We start from the raw sequence: 22,969 nt of genomic DNA, 5'->3' as shown, positions 1-22,969 counted from the left end.
CTATCCACACAAAACCCACCACCACACAACACAAAAACCACCAAAACACCACCCACACCACCACAATAACAACAAAAAAATAAGAGATCAAAGAGAGAAAGATTGAGAGATTGAGGGAAAGAGGGATCGGAGTTCAGTGGCGGCGACGACGATCTTCAACAGCAGCGACGAGATCAGTCTTGGGTGGGTTGAGAACGAGATCAGTCTTGAGTGGTGACAGCGAGAACGAGATGCAAGGCTCCGATCTAGATGGTGGTGACATTGGAGCATGGCTTGCTGTCGATTGTCAAGATCGGAGCTCAACCTGTACTCGTCAGTGCATGGCTGGCGATTGGAGAGGTGGGTCTTGGGTGTTTGTGGATCGGTGAAATCTATTTTACACTTCAGCCAGCCATATTTTACAATCAATGGAAATGATTTTCCATTTGACCAAATTTCATAAGCAACCAAACACACTGCAAGATGTAAAGTGATTTCCTGAAATGCTTTTCAGGCGAAACAAACACAGCGTAAGTTTCAAAAATTGCTAAATGTGCAGTTTCACTTACTATGAGAAGGTTTCTAGAGATTTCCACCAGCAGTGAGAACAAAGGAGGAGAGCAAGGGTTGATGTGTAAACATATGCAGAGGTTGGTCGGTGATGTCATGGCAATGAGAACAGAGGAGAAGACATTCAAGTTTTGTAAATTATGGGTTTTTTAGGTTTTAGATCTAAAAAATCGGTGGCCATTTGCGGAGGTACGAACGAAGTTGATTTGCTTTCAAATTGAACTACGGCAACACCAAATGCTAAGATTCATCCTACATTGCTATATCCCTTTGATTCCCTGAAGATTTAGTAAGCAAATCAATGTTGATCTCCACAGTAATAGAAGAAAAATAATGGACAATCCATTTATAAAATATTATGATGAGAATCTTTTAAAAAATTATAAGGACTCAATGTTTTAAATTTGGATATTTATCAAATATTAGTTATTAGATCTCTGAAAGAAAAAACAATTCTTTATTGCTTGATCCGACCCCTTGCCTGGCTTTTTAAATTTTTTTTTTTTTTTTAATTTGCAAATCTAGGCTTTCGATCAAAAAATTCAAGATTGGATCAAGAATTATGTACAAAAAAATATTCAAATACCCTCTGGTGTAGAGGGAATTGCATGCATAACTTTAAATCTGGGTTTTCTAAGTTTTAAAAATACTATAATGAATTAATAAAATCTTATGTGTCAATTCTATCCAAAAAAAAAAAAAATCTTATGTGTCAATGGCACCATTATTTTGATAATTTTGTTAGTGGAATAATAAAATGGCATAATCTGAACCATCTATTACAAAATAAAAGACCAAGATTTTAATAACTCTATGTAGTAGAGTACCCTAAAAACTTTATAAGATCTTAATCTAAATTTTTGTGTTTCTAAAAAAGATGAAAGATAAGAAATTACTAAATGAATATGAACCACTATTTATACCCAAATGATTATGACCCTTCAACAGGCATCTTTTCATTCAATAAACATTTTTTCAGTTAATAGGCACCTTTTTAATTCAATAGACACTTTTTTCGGTTAGACACATTTTCATTCAATAGGTACCTTTTTGGTTAATAGGCATCTTTTCGTTTAATATACATATTTTCAGTCAATAGGCACATTTTCATTTAATAAGCACATTTTCGGTCAACAGAAACATTTTCGTTCAATAGGCACATTTTCGGTCAATAGACATTTTTTCATTCAATACGCACATTTTCAGTTAATAGGCAACTTTTCGTTCAATAGGTACATTTCAGTTAATAGGCACCTTTAATATATAGCCAATATGAAGGGTTATAACATTTCAATAGACACTTTTTGGTATATCCAATTTGAATGGTGATAACCTTTCAATAGGCACCTTTTGATATATATATATTAAAACCTATCTTGTATATATACAACATATATATAAATATATATATATATATTTTAAACTTATCCAATAGTTATTCTCGTGCATCGCATGGGTTATCGACTGGTTATAAATAAAGACCACATAACTTCAAGTTTGTCTGAAACTAAGCTCTCTCTTGACAAACTTAACAAAAATATATAGTAGACAATAAAGAGTACTGGTTAGAGAGATTTGCAATTTTCTAAGCATTAGCATTAGGAAATGCTAATGCTATATCTAAGAGAAATTTAGCATTTTACACCTAAAAAACTATTGCATCAGGAAATTGTAAACAGCAGTATTGCAAATTTTTTTGCAATACTGCTACAGTACAATTCTAAACATAGAATTGTACTGTTCACAGAATTGTAAAAAATTAATAATATTATACTCCTCCTATTTCAACCGAAATTTCTCTCTTATCCCTCTCATTTTTTCTCTTCTCTTCTCACTCTTCCTTCTCTTTCTCCATCTGCTCTCTCCTCTCCGAAGCTTCATTGCCAAAATTTCTCACCCATCTCTGAAATTTCTCACCCATCTCACGCGGCCACTCCCTCATCTCTCATCGCACGGCCTGCCTCTCTCTCGTTGCACCAGTGTTGGGTTTTGGATTTTTGAGGTTGGAGGTTGGATTAGCGTGGATTGGTGAGCTGGGTTTGGATCATTGGGTTGGGATCGGTTGATCGGTGGGTTTGAAATGGTGGATCCGTTGATTGGTGGGTGGATCGTTTGGGTGGATCATCGGTAGCTCCGATGGTGGCTCTGATGACGATTTTTGGGTATTTCAACGGCCTGGGTGTGGGTTTGTTGATCGGTGGCTTGGGTGGTGGCTGTTGATGGTTTGATGGTTTGATCAATGGCTTGGGTGGTGGGTTTGTTGATCGGCAGCCTGGTTTGTGTGACTCTATTGATGGTTTGTGTTTGTGTGTGTGTGGCTTTGTTGTGGTTGGGTTGTGGCTGAAGTGGCTGGTTATTCTGGGTTTCCGATGGGTTTTTTTTTTTTTTTTTCCTTTTGTTGTGACGCTGGGTTTTTTTTTTTTTTTTTTTTTTTTTTTTTTTTTTTTTTTTTTTTTAGTATGGGTTTTTGTTCCGGTGGGATTTTGGTGAGCAGTGGGTAGTGGGCAGTGGTGGCTTGGGTTCGATGGGTCTGTGTGTGGCTTTGTGTGTTGAGCTGGTGCTAAAGGTTGAAGGAGAAAGAGAGGAAAAAAAAAACTGTTGGAAAGCCTAGGAAAACAAAAGTTTCAGTTAGAAAAAAATAGTAAAGAAAGATTAAAAAATAATATTTTAATAAAAATAGAAGTTTGGGATGTGGAAGTATTGTAAAATAGGATGGTATAAATGATAAAGTGGTTTTTAGAATTGTAAAATAGAATAGCATTGCAATTTCCCAATGCTAATGCTCAAATTTAGAGAGATATATCTTGTTCTTCTCTTTATTTCCTGCATAACAATTTGCAAAACAAGATAAATCCTAGACAATAGAAGCCTAGGATTTATCTTGTTCTTTTTTATTTCCTGATTATTTTTATTTTTCTACCTTGTCCTGCATCAAACCCCTGTGCAAGGCTATTCTCAGTTCATGTAATTTTTGCTCATAGTCCAACATATGGAAAAAGTATTTTAAGCCACTACTTAGGGTAGAAGCTAATTTCAGCCACCTGTGTAGGAGGGGCAGTAATGATGGTGTTAGAATGGGACATTGGAGTGTCATGTCAAGCATATCTATAATCATTTTTACTTGTTTGTTCAAACTTGAAATTCTTACAAGACATTATGATGGCATGCATAATATTGCATAACATAATTATTGAAGATGAACGTCATCTCAATGGAGCTGAAGGCTTGATTATGAGCAATTTGATGGAACTACCCATGACCTAGTGTCACATGATCATATGCCTGAATTTATGGAGTTCATTGATCTCATTAATTAGAAACAGAGGAACTCATTCTCAACTCCTATCAAACCTTGTAGAGCACTTGTGGCAACTACATAGCAAATCATAGGTCCTTGTAATAATGAATTCCTTATTTGCATGATATTATTTATGTTAAACTTCATTATTTATGTTAAATTTCATTTATTATTTATTGTTTGCACAATTTTGTGGGTTGAGGCAGTAGCAGCGTTGTGGTGGTTGGGATGGAGGGGGTTGTGGTGGTTGGGATGAAGAGAGGAGAGAAAAAATAAATATTTAAATGAAGACATTATGATGGCATGCATAATATTGCATAACATGATTATTGAAGATGAACGTCATCTCAATGGAGCTGAAGGCTTGATTATGAGCAATTTGATGGAACTACCCATGACCTAGTGTCGCATGATCATACGCCTGAATTTATGGAGTTATTGATCTCATTAATTAGAAACAGAGGAACTCATTCTCAACTTCTATCAAACCTTGTAGAGCACTTGTGACAACTACATAGCGAATCATAGGCCCTTGTAATAATGAATTCCTTATTTGCATGATATAATTTATGTTAAACTTCATTATTTATGTTAAATTTCATTTATTATTTATTATTTGCACAATTTTGTGGGTTGAGGCAATAGCAGCGTTGTGGTGGTTGGGATGAAGAGAGGAGAGAAAAAATAAATATTTAAATGAAGTAAGAAATAGAGTACTGAGTCTTTTTTTATTTTTTGGAGAAATAAATAGAGTACTGAGTCTAATGTGTATGCATACAAAACATGGATAGCTAAACTAGTAAAAGTAGAGTTTTTTGGGTTAGTTTAGCTTAAGAGTGTGCAAAAAACCGGTAAACTAAAAAATGGGTTGAAACCACTGAAACCGAGTCCAATTTTTTGGTTCGGTTTCGGTGTCCCATGCAAAAGTGCGTGTGTTCACACTTTTAATTCAGGTTCGACCCATGGTAAATGCATTTTTTCTTTTTTTTTAACTCTCCTTATTAACACAAAACTACGTCGTTTTGGGTTTGTTTTATTACCCTATGTTTTATCTCTTCTCTCCGCACTACCTTCCACTTCTCCATTTTGCCATTCTCCCCAGAACTTTCTTCTTCTTCTTCTCTCAGAAACAAAGTTGCACACAAGCGGTGCCACAACCTTATTCTTCTGCATTTCTTTTAGTCTCTCAGAAACAAACTTCAAGAATCCCAAAAACGTTTAACCCAAAAAAAACACAATCTTCTTGATGCTGTTTGGGTGCTGAGAAAGTGTGGGAAAGCAAAGGGAAATAGGTTTTTTTTTTTCTTATTTTGGTATGTTCTCTGAATATATTCATGATTTTGTGTGTGTGTGTGTGTGTTTGCTTAGTGTTTGGGAGCTGAGCTGCTACCTATTGTTGTAGGTGGTAGCTTAGTCTAAGGAGGAGGCTGATGTGAATTCTCTAAGAATTTTACCTCGGTCGTTTTGTTAATTAATGTTTTGATAAAAGTATTTCAATGGAGATTATTATTTCAGAACTAGTTGTTCTAATATGGTATCCATTTATGCTTTAGGGCGAAGCACTTCGTTACCTTTGCTGTAATTGTGTAGAAATCCCTTCTTTGATAAAAATAAGGTTTCTTGGGTAGATTTATGATGGCAGAAATATTAATAAGATTTGTCTAGTTGTTCCAATGGGTTGATTTAAATTATGATATTATGTAAACATTTTGTGCTTTGGACTTAAATTGAAACCCGCATATCAATTAAAATTAATGCCATTTTGAGAAACTGCTATCTGTGTTTGAAATTTGGTTAATTGTGGAGCCTGGCGTATGTTCAACACTGGGTACCGTCTACCCCTGCCCACCAGGTTATAAATAGATGGGTATACATATAAATACACATAAATTAAGTAGAGTTATTACATGGTAAATTTAAGCCACTTAAAAAAAAAAAAAAAAAAAAAAAGGGTTCCTTTTGGTCTTTTTTCCCACTCTTGTTTTGAAGTATAATAGTTTTGATTAATTCATTGGAAGTTCAGATTAGAGGCCTTTGGTTTCTAAGAAATAGTTTTTCTAATTTAGAGGTTTTAGTACTGGGTCAAAATTAGAAAAATTCCAATATTGAATCCACAGTTATGTTTATATTACTTGGACCCTTTTGTTCTAGATATAGTGTCAAAGAGTTTGTTATTGAGAGTTTCAATTACTTCTAGAAGAGATGGTAATGTCTGTTTTCTGATAAAGTGTCAATTCTTAGCACTTCCATGTCCTTGTGTATAATTTTAGTACAACTGATCATTGATGAAAAATGGTTACTTTCTTTTATTTCTGCTTGAATTTCATATTTTCTTTTGTTATTGGAATGCTTCTACCAATAATATATCTGCATAATGGATACATTCAGTTGTTATTTGGTTATTTTGTGTGCAATATTGGCCAAAACATATGCTAAATTCTTCTGTTATTTGTTCACTTTCAGGGATTACAGACCTGGTAATTGTCAATGTTTGAGGGTTGAACTCTGATGAATTAGGATTTGAAACAGGGAAGAGCAGGGAGGTTTCTGTCAGTTCTTTTTCCCTTTTGGCACTCTTATTATTCTGGGCTTGTATCACAAATTACAATGTCGGTGACAGCAGGTGTTAGTGATACTATAATTGCCATTAGGGATAAGCTTAGGGGAAAAATTGGGCAAACAAAAGTTAAAAGGTATTGGCCTGGTAGAGCACCTGAATGGGCTGATGATGCCCATGAAGATGGAGATGTTCAGATGGATAGAGTGGTCGCTCTGGAACAAGCGTTCCCGAGTCAGGAAGACTCAAATATTGTTAGGAAGGATGATGCTAGGCTGCGTCGCTTGGCTCAGAGTAGGATAGATAATCGTGAGGAAGTGAGAGCTGATCACCGGCGCATTCGACAAGCTGAGATTGTTTCAACAATTGAAGAGGAAGCTAGAAGGCAGGAAAAGTTAGATATGGAGGAAGATGATGCAGATGCTTTAGAGGAAAGGAGAAGAAGAATTAGGGAGAAGTTGCTTCAGGAGCAGGAAGAGGCTGCATTTCTGGAAGAAGAGGAGGAGGAGGTAGAGGAGGAGGAGGAGGAGGAAGAGGAATCTGAATATGAGACCAACTCGGAGGAAGAACATGTGGGTATTGCAATGGTTAAGCCTGTCTTTGTTCCCAAGTCAGAGAGGGATACCATTGCTGAGCGGGAACGTCTTGAGGCTGAGGAACGGGCCCTTGAGGAATCAAAGAAGAAGAGATTGGAGGAGAGGAAGATGCAGACCAAGCAGATTGTGGTTGAGGAGATCCGAAAGGATGAAGAGATTCATAAGAATTTGGAAATGGAGGCAAATATTGCTGATGTAGATACTGATGATGAAATTAATGAGGCAGAGGAGTATGAAGCTTGGAAGGTGAGGGAGATTGCTAGGATCAAGAGGGATAGGGAGGACCGTGAGTCAATGTTGAAGGAGAAGGAAGAGATTGAGAGGGTGAGAAACATGACGGAGGAAGAGAGGAGGGAGTGGGAGAGGAAGAATCCAAAACCTGCTCCACCACCAAAGCAGAAATGGAGGTTCATGCAGAAATATTACCACAAGGGTGTATTCTTCCAGTCAAATGCTGATGACACTGCTGCAACTGCTGGATCAGATAATATTTACACTCGGGATTTCTCTGCCCCAACTGGAGAAGATAAGATGGACAAGACAATATTGCCTAAGGTCATGCAGGTCAAGCACTTTGGTCGTAGTGGAAGGACAAAATGGACTCATCTTGTCAATGAGGATACAACCGACTGGGACAACCCGTAAGTTGGATCCTTTGATTATTCTTCTTTCATTAGTAATTGTTATATCATATATACATTCACTTTTGATAGTGATCTGCTTCTCTACTGATTCTTGTTAGTCTTTGCTACATCAGTTCTATATTTTGATGATGTGTATGTGAAGTAAAAAATAAAAACTTTATGCTACTTTTGGTTACTTGAATATTCTTTACCCATGTCTATTCTTGATCTCAATTCTCAAATATTTGTTTGTTGAGCAGGTGGACATACAATGATCCTCTACGCACAAAATACAATGCAAAAATGGCTGGAATGAATGCACCTATAGCGAAACCTAAAGGAAGCAAGAAATTGAAGGATTGGGAGTCTCGTTGATTTTAGAGCACGTATAGAAAGTATTCCTGTAGCCTTTTTATCAATCATCTTATTGGAGAATTGAATATGTAGGCTTGATAGCCTCCTTTTGTACTAATTTTAGAAGCAGGCTAAGGCGGTTATTATGAATTCAAAGCAACTAAGGCAGGTGAAGATAGCTTGAGTTTTGTGGACAGAAATGCACCTTAGAATATTTCAACATGAGATTACGATTTGGTGACCTCAGAAATACACAGGGAGGGGAATAGACGTGTTTGATCATTTTGACTTGCATTGTTTCAGTTTGTAGGAAAGCCACTTCATTTGAAATTGAGATAAGTTATTTTGATTAAAATTTTATTTTTTGAATTTAAGAGTGCACTGATTGTCTTGTCATTTAAAGTTTTAAATGATGGCAGTAGGAATATCTAAATCATGAAATGGTTCTATTTAAATGGAGATGATCATTTTTTGAAAGAAAACCACTGCCCACTAAGGAGTTTCTCCTTCTAATCATGATGGATAAGTGGAAAAACCAACTGTTAAGGTTCCGGTTAATTAACCAATTGATTAATCATATTTCTTTTAAGTTGTATATAACTGTTGTGCCTTTTCTAGTTCTCAGTTTATGCATCATTATTGATTGCTGTTACTGGGTCTAACTGGTTTCATTTTATTTCTCTTTTCATATTTCAGGAAAATGAGATCGAATTACCAAAATGTTGTGAGGCCGCAGTCTGGTCAATAGGATAGCTTTGTCAATCAGCTAAGAAGGTTGTGATTACCCAATGCCAATAGCAAGGTCGTACATGTATCTTCCATCAGATATATTCAGAGTATAATTTAGATGTTATCAGGCCAGGAGCATTCAAGAGAAATTAGGCATTGAGCCTGCTAGAAAAAAATAATCGGTTTAATTATCACTTTGGTGCTCAATCTTTACCCTATGTTTTAAAATGGTTTTTAACCTTTTTAAATGTCTCATTTGAGTCCTTAACCTTTTATTTTTGTGTCAATATAGTTCCTTTAACTTTTAGTTGTGCTTTCTCAAAAAAATAAAAATAAATAAATAATGTCGTGGATGGAAAATTTTGAAATAGCAAATGGAGATATTAAAATATTACCAATCCTGACTCAGGACAGTAAGGCTTCCCAGTGGCGGCTCCAAAAAAATTTTCTAGAGGGGTCAATAAGAAGATGTATCTTGGGTAAAAGATATATCTTGCGGTTTACGTGATTTCCTTATTCAAATTTGTACATAGTACTAGTAAGAGAATAAAGATAAACTATAAGTTCTTTAGGCAATGAACATATTAATTATTGCTTCTAAGATTAAATATTAGAAATCATCTATTATTTCTAAATACAATAAACATGTTAAGTATTGTTGTTAAGTGAATTTTACTTATCAAAGCTTAGAATGTTTTTATTTATCAGTTTTTGTCTATACTCTTACAATTATTTTATTTAACAATTCAACTTCACTTGATAACAATTGGTCTTTGTAATTGTATTAAGAAAATTTTTGTTGTGTTAACATTTGCTTCTATCTTCACCCAATCTATCTCCTATCCCACACCCCTGGTCTAATTTTTTTTTTCTTTTTTTTTTAAGAATCACCATCTATCTAATTATTTGATTCTCTTTTAGTGTTAACATTTGTTACCCACTAACTAATTGACTCACGCCCCCAGTCCCAACTCAAACTCAAGAAATAACAAATTAAAAGTACATTCAAAATCAGCTACTCTGGTCATATATTTGGTCAAAAGTATAAATTAATTGAGAATTGTTATGTCTACAACATTTTCACAATAAATCTTAGGTACTAAGTTGTTACTGATTCTAATTTGAAACCACCACTGAAATTACTTTTTTACCCAATAGTAATAGTCAGTAACAATTTGCTACTTAAAATTTTTTGTAAAAGTGTTGGGAAAATATTATGAATATAGAATTTCTCAAATTAATTATAACGTTATTTACAAAAATAGTTTGTTAATAGGGTCATCCTCAAGTTTATATTAGTTGAGTCTAAAAAAAATTAGAGACAGGGTGTTCAAAATTTTATTTTAGGAAATCAAAAGTCACTCAAAAAAAAAAATGGCCGTCTTAGGGGGTTCATTTGAACCCCCTGAACTAAAGGTGGCACCGCCCCTAGCTTCCCCACTTAGAATAGCCTTGTAAGTCATTGTTTGGAATTGGCAGCAAACAAAAACACAAAAATTTTATTAATAAGGCTAAATTGTAAAGTACACCCTTAAAGTTTGATGATGTTTGGATTTTATACTTTGAAATTTTAGAATTTAGATTTTACCTTCTAAAGTTTTATTCAGTTTGCATTAATAGCTCTTCCATCCACATTTTCCGTTAAGTATTGCATAAACTTGTCACACGTGTTTAGTTTGCAATAAAATGATATTACATCATTTTTGTAGCCTAAAAAAATTAAATAATTAAAAAATGATGTGGCATCATTTTATGGGATAAACTAAACACACGTGACAAGTTTATGTAGCACTTGATGGAGGGGCTATTGATGCAAATAGGATAGAACCTCAGGGAGTAAAATTCAAACACTTCTAATAAGGGTTCAATTTGTCAACTAAGACATTGGCATGTAACCCATTTTGAGGATCAAAGATTAAGTGTTAGACTCTTCATAATACCTAGGTGATTGGGATTGTCCAATCATTCAATGATTAGAAGTGACTCGGTCACTAAAGAAGATAACACATTTTTCCTTTTGGCTATTTTCATATTATTTTGGGTAGCATGTTTAAGAAAAAAGTGTAATGATTATGAATCTCATTTTATTGGTTATGTTTAGGAACATTATTTAATGCATTTTTTTCCCCTAACAACAAAAGGTTGAGGGGGATTCAAATCCAAGTTCTCTTTCCCGGGAGAATTGAGCAACACTACAGATTACAAAACTCTTAACAATAAATTATCATTTTAGAAAATCCAAGAACAAAAGTGACCCAAACTATATTTTATTAATGTTGTGTAAGTTAAGAAAATGAGTTATCGAGTTTTAAACAAGCTAAAGTCCAGCTAAGAAAGTTATTAATCTTGTGTTTTTGACTTTTCAAAATAGAATATAGGACTATCAAAATGAAACGGAGGGAGTATGAGCAATTGTGTACCTAAAATATCAAAGTGGGGAAAACTTGTTATATTTTGGAATTTTCTACAAACGATCTAAAATGTGTAAAACCAATAATAAATTAGGGTTTTATTGGTCTTAGACTGAACTAAATGTAGTTATGTACAACTAATCTTAGAAGTAAGAAGTAATACTAACACGAAAAGTTTGGTTACTGAGTCTAGTTTCTTTGAATTTTTCCTTATTAGGATTTCTAACAACATTTCCCACATAAGTCGGGACTCAGGAGAGTCTGGAATGCTATCTTCACTTTGGCATTATCATCTTACTCCCTACACAAAGTAAACAAAAGTTAGACCACTATAGTTAGTTCTAATTAGATCAATTTATATAGTCTATTGCATTAGAATAAGGAACTTAAGTTCAAATCCAATATTTGCGTTCTAGTTAACTCAACTAGTAAAATATGTGATGGTTAAATAAGAGATATAGAGTTCAATCTCCGCCTGTACCAAAAACCGACTAGTGTCTTGATTAGATGATAAAAGAGCTATCATCAAGAGCGAACGTCATAGGTTAAAACTTTATCAAAAAAAGAAAAGAAAAAAATTCAAATCCTACCTACACTAAAAACTAATTGGTATCTTGACATGATGATAAAAAAAAAAATTATCATGGAGCAAATGTTATAGATTCAAATCTATCTTCTATTTTTTTATTATTAAAAAATAAATTTAATTACTAAAAAATAAATGTTAACACACTGCATAAATTGCAATCTGCCTAAAAGGTTCACTTACCATAAATTACTTCAAGAGCAAAGTTCACAGAAAAATGGAAAAACAACTGAATCCTTTCTGTTAATGGTGAAAAATGTGGAACAAATAATTGTTGATATCATCTAAGATTCTGAAGTACATACCAACATTTGTTGTATCATTTCTCAAGAGATGCAATCAAGATACTCATTTCAAATACATTGAACTCACAACTATATATAGCCTAGCTTTCCTCCTCAGCATTGTAGTACACTAATACTCATATAACAGGAGTCCTATCCAACTTGATAAACAAAATCCGATTGTTATATATTAAGTGCAAACATAGAAACACACTACTTTTCCTTTTTACACAGGAAACCATAAATTGAGGAGCACATACCACATAGAACTGCGCCTCATAAATTTTGTTGGATTCTATAATACTGGAATATTTTTCAATGGTAGGCAGGCATAGCAAATAATGTCGGATTATGGACTAATCTTTGCATCAGGTGGGCATGCCGGAGTGGTTATCGGGCATGACTAGAAATCATGTGGGCTCTGCCCGCGCAGGTTCGAATCCTGCTGCTCACGTTTGGTTTTTTATCCAATTTATATTTTTGCTGCAAATGACTCTGAAATTTCCACTGACCAATAATTGTAAACACTTACAAAAATTAATAAGTTGAGTTAATAAAAATTTCTAGCTGTAAAAATTCTTATCTATATTTTTAGCATAAAAACTTAATTTTTCTATATTACATAACCACTTTTCAAAAAAATACATATCAAATTATCTATTTTACACTACATTTTATTAAAATATTATTTCTTTATCAACTTTTTACTACTCTCCCAAATTATCTCTCTATATATATGAGTAAAGAAAGTATTAAAAAACAAATTTGTATATGAACATAACCATGTATATTTGCAAAATTACTGAAACAATAAGTGAATTTTGCACAATAATAAATAAGTTGATGTGAATGATTTTTGTGGTTGGCTGTGCGAAATTTAACTCTTATGCCATTTTATATAAACTAATATGAATGCTCTTAATGGCTATGCTAAAAAAAAATTCATAAAACCACCAATGTAGGAAGTTATGATTGGTGCAACATAAAAATGAAATACAAAAAATGGAACAGATGATTTGTATTCTTAAAAAAGATATCCTTGAATTGAGATTTGGTATAATAACTAGGACTATTGTACCATACAATACCACTTACAGTGGATGAGATTAAAAGCACTTTTATTCTAGGCCTTTGAATTAAAAAAAGTTTTTAATCACAATCTGGATATCCTCCATATAATATTACTCCTTGATAACATTTCTAATGTTTCAGAAACTGGTCCAATCCACTCATGCGTGCAGCCAAAGCCACCATTACTATTCGTTCCTAATTCCATTCATATATACAAAGGATATTGTCTTCGAATGCTTTTGAGTTCACATGTGACTTTGAGCTGAAGCACGCGCCATCAAGAAAATGTGAAGTTTGAAGAATTAAACCATCAGTTCATAATCCTATATTTCTTACAAAAGAATAAGAAAGGGAACCACAACCCATTAGGTTGTTCTAAATGTATAGAAGAGACAATACACGTCGCCAGAGAAGCTATCATGAATTAATTATTAGCAGAGGCTAAATGTAAGAACATTCTCAGAATTTTGGATCAAAATCAAACTAATCTTACTCTTCTATGTAAAATTAGAAGCTCTTGAACTTCGACTAAGGCCAAATTGATCCTTCTATTACCATTCCAATATTAGATGGCCAGATAGAAAATACTATCACATGCCATGCACGTTATGCTTTTAAATAGAATATCACCCTATATATATAGTAAACTGCAACAAAAATTCGTTTTCTTTTTTTCTCTCTCCGTATTCTCGCCATCTTCCTCTCTCTCCAACAACCATGCAAGGACTACCACCTTACCGCCAGCCTCCCAAACAACCACCTCCAAATTCTTCTTTATCATTTAAAATAAAATAAATAAATAAAGCTTTTCTATTCTAACTCCTACTTCTCTCTCTCACCCAACATACATACACAATATATCGAGTACTGCAAATCCTAGATCACGGAAAAGAGACCTGATGGTGGTCTGATCTTACCGTACTCGAGGGCAAGGGCAACCTCTACATCAAAACCAAAAGGGTCAACAAGGGCTGCTATGAAAACCTACTGAAAATTTCATTAAAAATAACATTTATTATTATTTATGATAAGGGTATTTTTAGACCTACAAAGCTGACGACATGGCAAGACTTACAAATACATTTCGGTGGGTAGATGGATGCAGAGGAAACGAACCTCAGTTAAGTGAACTTCAATATGGACAGACCCAACAAAGGGGACGGACCCCCGGCGAACAAACCCAATAGAGGGAGACGTACGGTACTCACGTGGCTCCCACATGACTGGAAGTGCTCATCAAGAAACCTGATATGGAAAAGCCTTGCACCCTACACCCAACCATAATTGAGGGTTATAGAGTACAAAATTTAGGCTGACAAATCCATTTAAATGGAACTAATGGTACGATACTAGTAGACGGATATTCTCTCTACATGGACGGATTTGAGTTACAAGGAAAAGAGGTGGACGGGTCTCAAGACCACGTGGCACCCACGTGGCTTAAGTGGTCTCCAAGAAATTCTAAAAGGAAATAACTTGTACTCCACAGCTAACCCTAATCAAGGACAGACCTACAAGGAAAGGATTTCCGTAAGATACGCAAATTAAAAAGGATCCTATAAGGAAAAGACTTCTAAGCTAAGGAACAGATGTCAATCCTATGCTACTATAAAAGTCTCAAAACCCTCACATACCAAGGTACACACAATTTCTCTAAAACTCATACTCTCTAGCATTGTTAGAGCTCTCTTCTGACTTAACCTTCGGAGAGTCTTTGGCCAGTACCCTACTGGTGCCCTTTGATGGGTTCTTCTCTTTTGTTCTTTAAGTATACCCATTGACACATGTGTGGACAATCAACTCACTGACGATTTTTTGTACATCATCAATTTACAATGCATAAAAAAAACTTATGGAACATAAATTGAATTTGTTCCCAATATACTAAGTGCAGATTTTTTGCAGATTTTATTTTGAAGTTAGATCAAGATCTTGATCTAACTTCAAAATAAAATCTGCAAAATAGGAATTTAATATTTAAAAAAAATGTTATATCCGAGTTCCAAAAAAAAAAAAAAAAGTGCCCTAAACTTATTGTTTAATACGTGTCTATTGTAGCAACATGTTACAATACCTATCGATAAAAGCACAAACCCCTTAATCCCATACTATCAACTGATCTGAGAAATTTCATTAAAATCCGTATTTCATAACCCATAGATCCCCATTTTCCATTAGCAAGTACTACACAATGTCTGACTGTCTCTAATGATCCCTAAGATTTTTTTTTTTCCCATTTAGACCAAATATTAGCAAAACTAAAATCCATAAAAAATAAAAATAAAAATAAAAATAAAAAAAATCTAATATATGCAGAAACATCATTTCCAAACACATATGTTTAGAATCAAAACATACAACGGTAAAACAATATTTCTATCAAATTATCAAATATATATATATATATATATATATATATATGCGTCCAACATAAATAAGACAATTCTGAAACAAATTGTAATTTATTCTAATCCAAAACTACTATATCTCAAAATCTAGAACACCAAAAATTGAAATTGTTATAACAATGGTGTATAAGAATAACCAATGAACAATATTCTGGATGGTTATTATTATTATTATTATAAACTTAACAGTATTTAAATATAATATAAAACCTAGAAACAATATTTTGAAACCAAAATGTCATTGTGTAATGTCCAACGCTGGAAAACAACTTCAAAAACAAAATCAACTAAACAGTTTGATGTGTGTGTATATATATTACAATCTATAATATAAGCTAAGAAATAGCACACGAAATAAACTCTAAAACCAATATGAATAAAACCCACGTCAAAGGAAACCATTACGATCGTTTAAGAATATGACTCACCAAAGTCATAAAAAAACACAGGACTCTTCATAAAAAAGAAGGCATCTTTACAGCTTTTGCATAAGTTAATTAGTACCAAGACACATACACGCAGACTATTAAAGAAAGAATATACACAAACATACAGGCTATGAAAGTAAAAAAATACAAAAAAAAAAAATATATATATATATATATATATATACAAAAACAGACGATTATAGAAAAAATATGAATAAACTATGAAGAGAAATATAAAAGAAAGATGATTTATCCTCAAAAGAATAATCTATGACTATATAATACAAAAAAAAAAATATATATATATATATATATACAAAAACAGACGATTATAGAAAAAATATGAATAAACTATGAAGAGAAATATAAAAGAAAGATGATTTATCCTCAAAAGAATAATCTATGACTATATATTGTTGTTGAAATCTTCTAAACAGATTCATATAATGCAAAGAAGGAACCCAAAATTTCAAATGTTAAAACTTTTGAAAGGGCAACAAAATTTAAAGATTCAGAAGATTCAAAGTTGAAATCTGTGAGTTGTCACTACAAAAAAATCATCCAGTCCTAGCGTTTTTTTCCCGGCATTTTTACAAACCGCCGTAATAGATAAGCTTCTACCAACGCTTTTTGAAAACGCTAATATAGGAAATCCTATTATGGCGGCTCAAAACCAGCGCTTTAGAGGCCTATAGCGGCATTTTTCAAAAACGCTGGTATAGGAAGCCCAAAAGCACTGGGATAGTGGCTGGCAGTGTGGTTCAAGCAGGGATTTTGGGGTTTTAAGAGAAACAAGTGGTAAAATTTGGTTTAAAAAAATCAAATAAATAAATTGTGAAGCCATAAAATTAAGACGTGTTTCTCCCTACTTTCTAGCCGCCTTCATCTAAGATGCTTTGGAACATAGTAGAACCCTCAGAAAATCTTGAAGAGAAAGAAGCTGTAGGGAGAAATCAGCACCATCCATTAAATTTAAACAAATAAATAAATAAATAAAAACAGTTTGCCAAAACACAAATAGATTTATATAGGAGAGTAAGTCAGCTATACATCCTTTATTGTTAAGGAGTTTACATTGCATGATTTCACAAAAACTACAACGAAGAATAGAGCGAGATAGGGGCGGAGTTGTGTTGAAGGGTGGGGTGGCCATGGCCCCCCAAAATTTTGAAATTTTTTTAAATATATATATAATTATTTTAATGTTTTTAAAATTTAGACTATAAAAATAAGAGTTGGTCCTCCCAAATATTTGAATTAGTCCAATGATACCTTTAAAAAAAATAATTGGTCTAATAGTAATAAAGATATAACTTTATTTTTCACAATTTTATTTTTTATTGTAAAATGTGCTCTTATATTTGTTAAATATTTGATAAAGTTTGGTATCAAACATGTTTGAATATATCTTTTTTAACCCGTTATGTGGCGATATACAAGTTATTGACTCATTAAAAAAATCTTGTTATTAAAACTATACATGAAATGTGTCTTTAGTTGCTACATAATAGGTTAAAGCAAGATAGCTTCAAATATGTTTGGAGACTAATTTATTCCTCCAAGTTTTGAATCATTCATATTTTTGAAAATTTCATTAGTTCAATTGAAAGATTTTTTTACTTACTTTAGTATAAAATTTGATAATTTGTATTTAAAATGAAATTTTCTAAGAGTTTCACCATGAAAATGGAAAAAATGAATTTGATTTTATGAAGGATCACCATCAAACATAATTTTGATTGAAAATACTAAGTTCTATTTTTTTTTTTTCTTGGTGTGTCTATATATGTGTGTGTGTGTGTGTGTGTGTAATAAAAAAAAACATGTGTGTGTGTGTGTGTGTATATATATATATATATATGTATGTGGGGATTGTCTTGATAAATATATTACTGCCGCAACTTGAACCCCCCAAACAAAAATTCTTGATTTTGCCCCTGGAGTGAGGCATTGGGTTAAGAATACAAAACAAAAAAATATAAAACGCCAAATTACATGTACTTTTTATGAACATACTTCTAGTCGTTTAGGGTTTGTCACTGAAGAAGATAGGGGATTTTTTTTCAAAATAACATTAAAACTCAAACAATTTTGTGAGTTAGCACGTTTTTAAAACTATTTGAACAAACTAACATCTCGAGTTTAAAGGAGTCGATTTTGATGTGCTAAATCGAGTATGATGAACTCAAGAAGTTCTATGCATGGAAATCGAGCATTATATACTCAAGTTCCATGAATAGGTCAGACGAAGCCGAAGAAACCCACTACGCAAAGAAAACTACACGAAGAACTACACAAAGAAGGCAAAACCAAAGAAGAAAACCTAGAAACCCAAACTAAACAAAGAAGAAACACAAACTAGAGGTTCTAGGAGGCGGTGACGGCAATGGCGACAAAGCTCCAGTCGAAGGTTTTCCTCTAATTCGTTGTTTTTCTTGTCTAGGTCTTTGGATTTGATGATGCTTCGTTGTTTTTCTTGTTCTTTGGTCTGATGATGTTCGTGCCTCACAGGGAAATCAAGTCTCAAAGACTCAATTTCCATGGAACTCGACCTCTTTCCACTCGATTTAGCACAACAAAATCGAGTTCTATGCAATCGAGATGTTAGTTTGCTAAATTTTTTTGAAAATGTGTTAACTAACGAAATTGTTTGAGATTCAGAGTTATTTTGAAAAAAAAAAATCCAAGAAGATAGTGGAATAGAGGCAAAGCTTCACATTTAGCCATTTAGGGATTGTGGAGAAAGATTTTAATTATGAGTTAAAAAAGATCCAGTGTTTACAATCGGTGTTTTCTCTTAAAAATTTTAAATAAATAAAAAAAGAATAATCAGTTGTAATTGTGAAGAAATAAAGTCTTAAATTAATAATGATGTGGAAAATTGTGAAACTTCCAAAACTTAGGTGGCAAGTTCTTGTGAGATTAACAAAAAGTCAAGCTTCAATTTTATAATATACTAATATTATACATGTGCGATGCACGACTTTATCAAGAATCATGTGTAAATTACTGGAAAAAAATAATTATATTAACTAAAATTAAATAGATAATAAAAATAAATTAATCTTTTACTCGTTTTTAAAATAAGTAACTTTTTACTTTAAGTTATATAATGAATGTATATTGTGTAAGATTAAATTTTTATAAATAAAAAAATCATATATAAGTCCAAAATTAATTAAATGGAATATGGTAGATAATTATGCAACTAATATAAAAGGAGATGCCTGAAAAATATAAAGGGAGTTTGCAAATTAAAACTCAAGTGTATATTTAAATGGAAAACCCTAAATTCAATAATTGAAAGCATATTTAAGTGGTAACATCAATGTAATAGTTAAGAATTATGAACAACCCAAATTACTAAACATTAAAAAATAAAAGTAGATAAACTTACGTAAAAATTGAATTTTTGTCTTTGAAAATGAGGGAGAAGGCACCGAATTTCACCCTATCAAAACAAGATGTGTAAATATAAACTTCAAGAAATTTTTTTGAGAAAAAATTTTGATCGAGTGCTTCGAAACCTCAAGGAAACTCCCTAAAAAAAATGAATAAATAAAAAAAAAAATAACCAAAAAAATTGTGAATTTATTTTTTGAAGCCAAGAGAGACTAAATTTGAGAGAAAAACAAATAACAAATAACCCTAAAAAATGATAGAAACTTGGAGGTTCAAAATATTAATGAAAAAGATCATGAATTTGGCCTTATTAGTTATAGTAACTTGAAAATCTAAAGATGAGAATCATGGTATAATAAAACTATTATCCATAATTATTCCTATATTTATCCAACAAATAAAATTTCAACCAGGGTAAACTTCAACCCAAAAAAAAAAAAGAGTTGATAAGAAGTTGTTTCTATTTAAAACAATAATTTTAAATTGTGAAGAAGTTGTTATAAGCAAAAAAAAAAAAGGAATTTATTTTAAATCAAATACCATAAAAATCAAGTTGTTAACGTTAATTACAATTTTTTTCCTAATATATGGTAAAAATCAAGTTGCTGACGTTAATTATAATTTTTTTCCTAATATACAGTAAAGATCAAGTTGTTAATGTTATTAGCTTCTTCTTTTTTTTATTTTTTCTATCCAAAAATTTGATATTTATCCAAAAATAAATAAATTAAAACTATATATTTGAAAAAAAAGTAGATAACAAATTTATTATTAATTCCTCTCTGTGTGTATATCCTCCCAATGAAAGTTTTTTTTTTTTCTTAATTCATGAGATTAGATTGTAATCAAATTAAGATTTTTATCAACTTAAAAATTATTGCAAATGGATTAGATGAAGAATTTGGATTGTAATCAAATTAAGATTTTTATCAATTTAAAAATTATAGGAGAAAAAAAATTATATACATATTTTAAAATCTAAAAAAAAAAAAATTGTAATTTGGTAAAGCCACTTAGCACAACCATGGCTTCTAAACTCAACTTTTATTATATTAGTATACTATATGATATAAATATATATATATATATAAGCAGCATCAATGCACAACACATAATAGCATTTTCCGACCAACAAGCTAACATGATGATATGACTAATTTAGGAATTTATCCAAGTTCAAGGGGTCCCTTCTTAGAATATCACCATATTTTTCTCCCAAAAAAAAAAAAAAGAATATCACTGTATTTTGTTACCATATACATTCTTAGACCCATGTTTCCACCATCCTCACTCAGTTTATGCTCCGTTTGGATGTTTAAAAAAGAAAGAAGAGTAGAGTAAAGGGAGGAAGAGTAATTCAATTACCTTATTTGGAAGTTTTTTAAAGAATGAGGGGGGATGGGTTTGGAGGGGTTTCAACTACCTCTAACCCCTCATTTTTTAATTCCCCCAGATTTGAGAGATTTGGAGGGAGAGTAGAGTAGATAAATTATTGACCAAATGAATTCTCTAATTTACCCTTTTTTAAATTAACAAAATTACAAACTGATTATATAAATAATCTTTGTTTGTTTCCTGAGAAAATTTAAGGTAAATGAAAAAAAAAAAATGAATCTCACTATTTAGATGCCACCGAGTCGTGGGTCGTCGATGACGTCGTCACCAAGTCCACGTTGCTTGCAGCGATTGATCTCAAGTCGGTGGCTGTGCACAAGATTGGCCATTTGCTTGGGCTCGAACATTCATCAGTGGCGGTGGCTTTGGATCAATACACGTTGGAAGCGATCGTCGTCTTGATTTTCACGCTCGTCGTTGCGATTTATAGCTTTGTCGCCACGAAGAAAAAGGTCGCTGGAGAGGCGTAAACCAAGGCGGTGAACTACATCACCGCCATCGCTAACAGAGAATGTAGATCCACTAATGCCAACGTTATCATCGCCGGTGCTAGCGTAGCCGGCTTCGCTCTCGCTCACTCTCTCGTCAAGGTCTGTCAAATTCTCTATCATTTCTTTCTCTTCTTTCTTTCTTGGCAACTAAATAGTGCACTAAGCATTTCGTTTTCTTTTTCTTTTTTTGAATTACAAAAAAACTACTAAAGTTTATGGATTTGCTTCAACTTTGGCTTGCTATGTGCATTTTGTTCAAGAAATTAACATGTTAATTATTGAATTTCTGCTACAGTAGGCCAATTTGGTTGTTGATTTTTCGTAATATGTTAGTACTTTTAATAAAAAATAAAATCATAATTTGCAATTTCTCTTGTATTTTTTTGTATTTTTTTTTAATTAGCAATTTTTTTTTTTGGTATGATCTGTAATAATAGAATTTTTAGATACGCATTTGTATGTATAAACTGCACTAGTTGTTGAAAATTGTGGTTTCGTGTTTATATTCTAAGATTTGGATAAATGATAATCAGATTCAAGACTTTACAAAACTGATAAATTAATCATAGATCAATGTTACAAATTCTTTTTCAAATAGAGATAAATTTGTCTATTTAAATCATTTTCTCTCCTCTCCATCCTAATTTTAAAAACATCCAAACAAGAGGAATGACTAATCACTCTCTTCTCCCTTACTAATTTTAAAAACATCCAAACAAGATAGAGGATAATCATTCCCCTTTACTCTCCTCCCTTCTACTCTCCTCTCTCTCTAAACTTCCAAACAGGTCATTAATGTCTTCAGGCTTAGGGATTCATAGATGACTAATTCTAACCAAGGGAGATAGACTCGACCGGAACTTCACTCCTACTTAAAATTTTCAAAAACTCTAGTAGAAAGAAATATTTTATCTTTGCACTCCCACATTTATAAGAGATAATTTTCCTGAAATAGCCACCAAAAAAATACCTTAAACTAGGTAGTATCAACCACCAACCAAAAACAACACCAAAAGCCACCAAAACACTACAAATATCATCAAATATCTGCAACTCATGATGCAAATGTTCAAACCAAAATTTCTCTTTTTATGGACAACTACCTCAGCTTGTCCAATAATTAACCCATTTGCATGTGTTTGAAGCAATTAAAGGTCTTGAAGCAATTGAAGGTCCATGTAATGTAACCCATTCAGCAAAACTGGCTTAATGTCTGAATCATTCTAATCTAATTTATATTATTAGATGGACATGCTGGCTTAATGCAACCCAAAAAAAAAATCCAGCTGATCAGCAACATTAGCCAAAAGTACCAAATCCATTACAACTCGAGTGTATTAAAACAGACCAGCAACCTAGCCTACCAAGGTTAAACCAAAGTGTGATCAAATACAACAATTAGCATTTCAAATAACATAGATACTACAGATCCCAAACTCAAGGTCAAGGATGTTAGATAGCCAAATAAGGTCAAATCCATCACCTAACAATAAAAAATTTCAAAGAAATTAAATCATTTACTGGTCCTAGCAGATTCTCAAAATTTCTAAAAGTACCAGAATCCTGCTTAAAGTCAGATATGTAGGTTTTCTGGATATCATTGTTGTAACCAACTCATACCTTCATCAAAACAGCATGAATCCCAAACCAAACACCTACAGCAAATCCATACTAAGTCCCACAAAGCAAATCTGCCTCTGAATTGGAGCAACAATCACTAAAATTCAATCATGACCAAGAACACCTAATGGAAAATTCCAAATACCACAGAAAATAAGACAGGTAAT

At 32.6% G+C, this 22,969-nt stretch overlaps 1 protein-coding gene and 1 non-coding gene across 4 annotated transcripts; both read left to right on the top strand.

Annotated features, from left to right (window-relative positions):
• Positions 1 to 4,898: 4,898 nt before the first annotated feature.
• LOC115995107 (microfibrillar-associated protein 1-like) lies at positions 4,899 to 9,013 on the top strand. Of its 3 annotated transcripts, none has more exons than XM_031119540.1 (3): positions 4,899 to 5,139; positions 6,311 to 7,641; positions 7,884 to 9,013. In XM_031119540.1, exons 2-3 carry the CDS (start codon positions 6,455 to 6,457, stop codon positions 7,996 to 7,998), a joined length of 1,302 nt encoding a protein of 433 aa, XP_030975400.1. In that variant the 5' UTR covers positions 4,899 to 5,139; positions 6,311 to 6,454; the 3' UTR covers positions 7,999 to 9,013. The 3 variants fall into 3 exon arrangements, with proteins under 3 accessions (XP_030975400.1, XP_030975399.1, XP_030975402.1); XM_031119539.1 differs by having other exon boundaries at positions 4,899 to 5,160; XM_031119542.1 differs by having other exon boundaries at positions 4,899 to 5,160; positions 7,876 to 7,958.
• A 3,346-nt stretch (positions 9,014 to 12,359) lies between these two features.
• TRNAS-AGA lies at positions 12,360 to 12,441 on the top strand. The gene has a single exon. It is a non-coding gene; the product is annotated as a tRNA-Ser (tRNA).
• Positions 12,442 to 22,969: the final 10,528 nt, after the last annotated feature.

Source organism: Quercus lobata, chromosome 6, assembly GCF_001633185.2.
Source record: "Quercus lobata isolate SW786 chromosome 6, ValleyOak3.0 Primary Assembly, whole genome shotgun sequence".
Taxonomy (NCBI): domain Eukaryota; kingdom Viridiplantae; phylum Streptophyta; class Magnoliopsida; order Fagales; family Fagaceae; genus Quercus; species Quercus lobata.
Note: the sequence above shows the minus strand (reverse complement) of the source record. Positions and strands in the feature narration are given on the sequence as shown.